This window comes from Giraffa tippelskirchi, chromosome X (genome assembly GCF_054371585.1).
Source record: "Giraffa tippelskirchi isolate mGirTip1 chromosome X, T2T-mGirTip1v1.2.pri, whole genome shotgun sequence".
Lineage (NCBI taxonomy): Eukaryota > Metazoa > Chordata > Mammalia > Artiodactyla > Giraffidae > Giraffa > Giraffa tippelskirchi.
Genome location: NC_137289.1, coordinates 2161230 through 2167746, shown reverse-complemented (window position 1 = coordinate 2167746; position 6517 = coordinate 2161230). Strand labels below are relative to the sequence as shown.

Below are 6517 nucleotides of genomic sequence, written 5' to 3'. Positions count from 1 at the left end.
ACAACCTTCCACACGGTCATTTTCACGCTAGTCACCATCTGACAACTTTTGTTACCATCTGAACCATGTGTTAAAGCATTCAACTGTCAGGCCAAACCCAGAGAATCTTTAACATCCTTGAAGAGAAAAAGTAAGCTTTGTATTGTACCAAAGTATTCAGGTTCTGATCTTAAAACATTAATCGCTCAGTGAATAATCATCTCCTTGGACCTGTTGAGAAATGTATTCACGTTGATATTACTTTTCCTTACAATTTTTGATGTTGCTAGGATCACAAGTTACATAATCTATTGCTTAGGATCCCAGTCCTTAAAGGAGAAACTGTCTTCTTGTTACTGAGTTGGAATTGGTGGATTCCAAGCCCTTTTCACCCCGGCTACAGTTCCAGAGAAATGCCTCCTTTTAACTCTGCCCACTCTTCCCAGGAAGACCACCCTCAAGGCCCTAGATTTCCACTAACAGCTCCTCTGCTGACTTGGAACCCCCAGTGGGCCACGCTGTCCAGATTATGACCTCGAGGGCTAGGTACTGGCTGGAGGAACATCCATGAATGAATTGCTGCACTGGGTGCCCCTGCACAAGTCTCCTCCTTCTCTGGGCGCCTAATTCCTCCTTGATGTGACAGTGGCGGTGCCAAGGGCCTCTCAGCTCTGATGGTCAAGGGCTTGCCTGGTTTCTGGTGGTTTGAGACAGGTCTGCCTGCAGTGGGGCTGGCTTGGGGCTCCAGGTGGGCTCATGTGCAGGAAACCATCACAGGTCAGCCGCTTGGTGCCATCCGTGGTGGGACATCATAGTGGGGCAACTGGGGGAGAGGGAAATAAAAGGCAGAGGGCCAAGGCAGGTGCCGAGGAGGAGGTGCTTCCAGAGGAGAAGGCAGACTTAGAATTCCTTGACCTCATAAGGAAACGGCTTGGGTCTGTATGGCGGGGGGGGGGGGTTGGCAAAGGGAGGCTGGCCTCCGGGACAGGGGCCAGCACTGCAGAAGAAGGCTTGGAGAGGTGCTGGGGAATCTAATCTGGCCCAAACTCCAAATTCCGCGAGGCCAGCTCTAAGGACTCCAGGGCCCAAATACCATCTCCCTCCCTGCTTGGAGATAAGCAAAGACCCTTGCCCTGCCCGGGGCGCTGCCCCTCATCCGATCATGCATATGTGGGGCCCTCATATTTTGGGAGATGGAGAAAGCCTCATCTCTAAAACCTGGCCAACAGCAACCTTGCGGAGGGCTTCGTAGGTGGTTAAACCAGGGCCCTATCTTCTCTCCACCCCATGAACGAACCTTCGCTGAGACCGAGGCTGTGACCCTCACCAGCTGGGCCAGTCTGCCAGCCTTCATCCCAATTCTGGGAGGGGCACTTCAGTTCCCCTTCACTCCATTGGCTGGCTTTGTTAGAACGTGACTGTCATCTCCTTCCTAATTTTCACGGGACAGCTCTTTCCTGACAAAGGCTCGCACCAACTCCCTGTGACAGGCCCCGGCTGCCTTCCATGGTTTGCCCCCCTCAGTCCCCTTGCCCCCCTGTCCGGGAGGTCCCCTGTGTGCTCCCACGACCCTGAAGCCCACTGAGACCCAGGTGCTCAGAGCGCACTATTGGAAGCCCTGGGCAGGTCCCTCTGGGAGTCTCCTGGGTCACGCTGGGCTCAGGGGCCATCCCAGCCACAGAGGGGAAGGCCTTCACGCCTCGGGTGGACTGCCGGTGGGTGAGGCAGGCACCCGCCGTCTCTGCATGCATCGCATCACACAGCGCCCCGTGCCAGTGCCCATTGGCATGCCCGGGCCCCTTCCAAGGCTGCTGGCTCCTGGAGCGCCGGTGGCCTCCTGGCCCAGTGCCCCATTTCCTCAGCAGGGAGGGAGGGAGGCGGTGGGGACCGGCGGGTGCAGGCCAGTGTCCCGCAGAGCGGAAAGGCGTGCTGGGGCAAGGGGGCTGGGGGTCTGGAGGGCGGCTTAGGGTCGGGTGGCTATGGGCTTCCCTGGAGTGGCGCGCGCGCGCCCAGCCGCGCGGGCAGCAGCGCCTAGTCCGGACCCGCGCTCTCCAAGGGCTCGCCCCTTCGGATCGGGCCCCTTCTCGCAGCTGCCGGCGGGGCGGCCGGCTGGGGCGCGGCCAGTGACCCCCGAAAGCCGGAGCTCGCGGCAGAACGGGTAGCGGGGACCGAGCGGAATCCACGTGACTCAGGGAGGGCGAGCCCCGCCCAGCGCGCAGCCCCGCCCAGCTCACAGCCGCCCCCAGCTCCCACATCCTGGCCAGTTTCTGCCTGTTGCACGGCCACAGGCCCCGCCCTCCACCCTTCTGACCCGAATAGCCCAGCGGGTGACGTCGCGGCTCGCGGGCCCCGCCCCGCTCCCAAGCCGGGGCAGGTCTAAGCTAGTTCCTGTCGTGCCCAAGCCCCGCCCTTCGCTGGCGTCCGGCCCAAATACGCCAGCGTGTGACGTTTCTGGGCTCCCCAGCCCCGCCCACTCCCACCGCCCGGCCCGTCCGCGCCGTTTGAGCTGCGGCCCCTCCCACCGTTTGTGACGTCTGGGCGCTCGAGCCCCGCCCCGCCCCGCCCGTTCCCAAGGCCCCACCAATCTGCCCCAGCGGCTCTCCGCGAGGCCCGGCCCGGCCCCGCCCCGCGCAGCGCGCGCTGCCCGCCGAGACCGCGACTGTGACGCGGCCGTGACGCAGGAGTGACGCGCGCGTAGCCGCTCCCGAGGCGCTCCGGTTGCCTCCGCCGCGCTACGAGGCTGTAGTCTCTCGGCCAGTGTCGCCAGGCCCAGGCCTCCCCCAGGCCTCCGCCACCCGCTGCCCGCCATGGACGACTACGCAGTCCTGTCGGACTCCGAGCTGGCCGCCGTGCTGCGCCAGTACAACATCCCACACGGGCCCGTCGTCGGTACGCGGTGGACGGAGGGTGGGCCCCCTCCCCGCGCTTAGCCCCGCGGCCCCCTTCCGCCCCCCCTCCCGCCCCCGGCCTCCCGGCCCGCTCCCTGACCGCCCTGTGCCCCGCGTCTGATCAGGTTCCACTCGCAAGCTCTACGAAAAGAAAATCTTCGAGTATGAGACCCAGAGGCGGAGGCTCTCGCCCCCGAGCTCGTCTGCATCTTCTTTCTCCTATAGGTTCTCGGGTGAGGCTCCCGTCCCAGGGCCCCGCCTGGCCGCCCTTGGGGACACGGTTTGGGGGACGCTGAGGAAGGGGTCGCGGGGGTGTGGCCGGGGCACTGGCCCAAAGGGGCGCGGGAGAAACGGGAGGGGACCCCTGTCGGCCAATGGTCCTAGTCCCTCCCCCATTCAGACTTAGATTCGGAGTCCGTGGACTCGGATATGTATGATCTGCCCAAGAAAGAGGACGCCTTACTTTACCAGAGCAAGGGTAAGGCATGGGTGGGGTGGGCACCATGACACCTTCCTTCCCGTGTCAGCCAGAACCTGAGACCTCAACCCCAAGCGTCCTGCAGTAGCCCTGGAGGGGAGAAACCGTGTCACAGGCCCCTCCCCCAATGGGATTCAGATTAGGGCCATCGGGCCAGGTGGGGACACCGTTGCCCCTTCTGCTACCGCTGCCCCCCCTTCCCAAGGCTATAATGATGACTACTATGAGGAGAGTTACTTGACCACCAGGACTTACGGGGAACCTGAGTCTATGGGCACATCCAAGGGCTTCCGCCAGCCCTCGGCTTCACTCTCAGATGCTGACCCTTTTCACCGCCAGGTGAGCTGACTTGTCGGGCACCCTGTACTTGGGTACAATCTGAGAGGGTCCTCATGGGGTTTGGATGAGTCAAGGGGACCACTGGGCGCAAATGGTGGCTCAGAAACCTCCAGGGAGAGGCGGGGCCTGCAGACACTTGCCAGGTCAGGGCCTTTCTTTGGTGGGGGAGGGGGCTGTCAGAACTGTTTTGACTAGGGTGCCCAGGACGTGCCCTGCGCTCTGGTCTGGGATCTAGGTTGGAGCTCTTTTTGAGAATCCTGGGGCAGAAAGTAGGATGCAGGCAGCCGGGACAAGTGGCACGGCACTGCAGACATAAGGCTGGGGACTAAGAAGGGGGTCTGGAGGGTGGCAGGGCCCAGGCCTTTAAGGAGTGTTCAGAACAGGCTGGGAAGGGCAGTTTGGACTTGAGGGTATGACCTGTCATACCTACACCGACCCCGCTAGTAGGTATCCTCACTCTCATTTACTTCTGTAGGTCCGTGATGACAGTCTTTTCTCTTCAGAAGAGGAAGGCAAAGATCGGTGAGTATTAAGGCGAGCCAGGGGCTGGGGCTGATTCCAGGGCTCAGGCCCTCCTGGTCTACCTGCTGCCCTCTTTGCCTCAGGGAACGCCTCCTGTATGGCCGGGACAGTGCCTACCAGAACATCGCACACTACCGCCCTATTTCCAACATCTCCAGAAGCTCCCTGGGCCTGTCCTATTATCCCACGTCCTCCTCCACCTCGAGTGTGTCCTCATCTTCATCTTCGGCCCCTTCATGGCTCACCCGCCGAGCCATCCGGCCAGAAAAGCAGGCCCCTGGGGCTGCCGGCCTGGGCCAGGATCGCCAGGTCCCGCTCTGGGGCCAGGTGCTGCTGTTCCTGGTCTTTGCTGCCTTCCTGCTCTTTGTTTACTACTTCATGCAGGCCGAGGATGGCAACCCCTTTTGGGCAGAGCCCTAAGGGTCTGGCCTCGTACCTTGGAGGCCAGCTCCTCTGGGAAGCGCTGGCTGACCGCCTTATCAGTGTTTGTTGGGGGAGGGGGGTTGGGGCTTTTCTCTGTGCTCTAGCTTGGGGTTACCAGGACAGGGGCAATGTTTGCTGACCCCTGCCCTGTCCTGCCGGGGAGGCAGCAGGCCTGGGCCCTCTGCAGCATGGTGGGCCTGGCTGGGCCTGCCTCTGGATCCTCCTGGCCCTGCTTGCCTGTCACCCTTCGGGCCTAGGAGGGCAAGACCCTTCTCCTGGAGAGGAGAACATGGTTTTGGTCATCGCATGCCTCCTATTTGTTGTCACCTCATGGGGGGATTAACCAAAGGCCACCCTGAGTTTGTTTTCGTGGACACAATAAAAGACCATTTATTTTTAACGTGTGGGATCTTCTCTTTAACGTGGGGAGGGGTTGGGCTGCCCCCCTGCTAAAGGCTTCCAGGCCTTGGGTCTCCAGAATTGCCATCCGACTTCGTTGGTTCATCCTTTCATCCTTTGAACCTGAGATAGGGATCACAGGCTACCCATAGACCCATTTGTGTTCTGCTTTTGGTGCCAGCTCCCTGACATGTTACTGGAAGCTCTTGTAAGTGCTTATAAAAAATAATGTCATACAGAGAGCCCACTGGGAAACACAGGTGAGGCAGCTTGGCACCATGTCAGTTCTGGGTGTTTCAGCTGGGACCAGCAGACACCAACCGTGGTGTCCAAGGGCAGGGATGGGAAGGTAACGAGATATCTGCTTGATGGGCCGTTTCTGCTGGAAAGCTGGTTGTCTAATGACAGGGGAAGGCTCTCAGTCCTCTGGAATGTTTCATCCCCTTTCAGTAAAGCAGATCCTCACGTGGGTATTACCACAAGGTTTTCTGCTGTGGGCATTTCAGTTTTCACAGTTTACATGTGATTTAAACACCGAGTTGGAGAAAGAAATGGCAACCCACTCCAGCATTCTTGCCTGGAGAATCCCATGGACAGAAGAGCCTGGCGGGCTACAGTCCATGGGGTCGCTAAAAGTCTGAAATGACTAAGCGACTACCACTCACTTAGCATCAAGTGCTAAGGAAACCTGGGGTAGAATGCCACACTGTGCATCCAGGCCCCGCACTGCCCACAGAGGGCAGTAAAGCCTGGAGAGGCAGGCACACAAAAGGGAAGCAGAGGCACCCCCTGGGCCACCCTTGGGTGGGACCCTGGCACCTCAGCTCTGACGGGCACCTTGCTACAGGTGGCAGGACTTGGCAGGGCCTGCCCTCTCACCTGCACGAGCACCGTGGGCTCCTGAGCCTTTGGAGCTCTCCGCTGTCTACGGCCGCTGGGTGAGCTCTGCTCAGGCCCGGACATTTCTTTTTGCTGCATCCTAGTCTCCGCAATTGTGTGGGATGGGGTGGGTGTTCTCTTAAAAGCAACAGGCTTTTTTTGTGCATTTCAAATACACCAAAAAGAAACGGCTTCTCATGTTCTCGCCCCTCCCAGAGCCCCAGCTTCCCTCATTTGCTGCTAGGCACTCCCACCTGACTCCCTTGGCACCCAGTCCGCTGTGGCCTGGATACCCCAGGGCCCCCGGCATCTGTCCCGTGCCATCCTAGACCAAGAGCTGAGAAAGGGATACTCCGTGGTGGGTGGTGGGCATGGTCAGGAGGTGTGACCTGCTCATCGGTGACCATAGGGGTGGTGGTCAAATCAGTGAACTGGAGGGGTGTAGAACAAGGAGTCCCGTCGTCAGGGCGTCAGAACTCCGCAGGGGCATGGCACATCTCATTTTGGCAAGTGATCTCAGGTGCTCCTCCTGGGGGTGGCTGTGCAGCGGGAGCCCCAAGGGGTCCTGGTGGAGAGGAGGGATTGCAGGGAGGAAGGGGAGAGAGATGGC

General features: G+C 60.2%; 1 protein-coding gene across 1 annotated transcript; it reads left to right on the top strand.

Moving 5' to 3' along the window:
- Positions 1–2664: 2664 nt before the first annotated feature.
- On the top strand, positions 2665–5029 carry EMD (emerin). Its single transcript, XM_081568039.1, has 6 exons — positions 2665–2868; positions 2993–3100; positions 3268–3345; positions 3551–3684; positions 4160–4206; positions 4290–5029. Exons 1-6 carry the CDS (start codon positions 2787–2789, stop codon positions 4624–4626), a joined length of 786 nt encoding a protein of 261 aa, XP_081424165.1. The 5' UTR covers positions 2665–2786; the 3' UTR covers positions 4627–5029.
- Positions 5030–6517: the final 1488 nt, after the last annotated feature.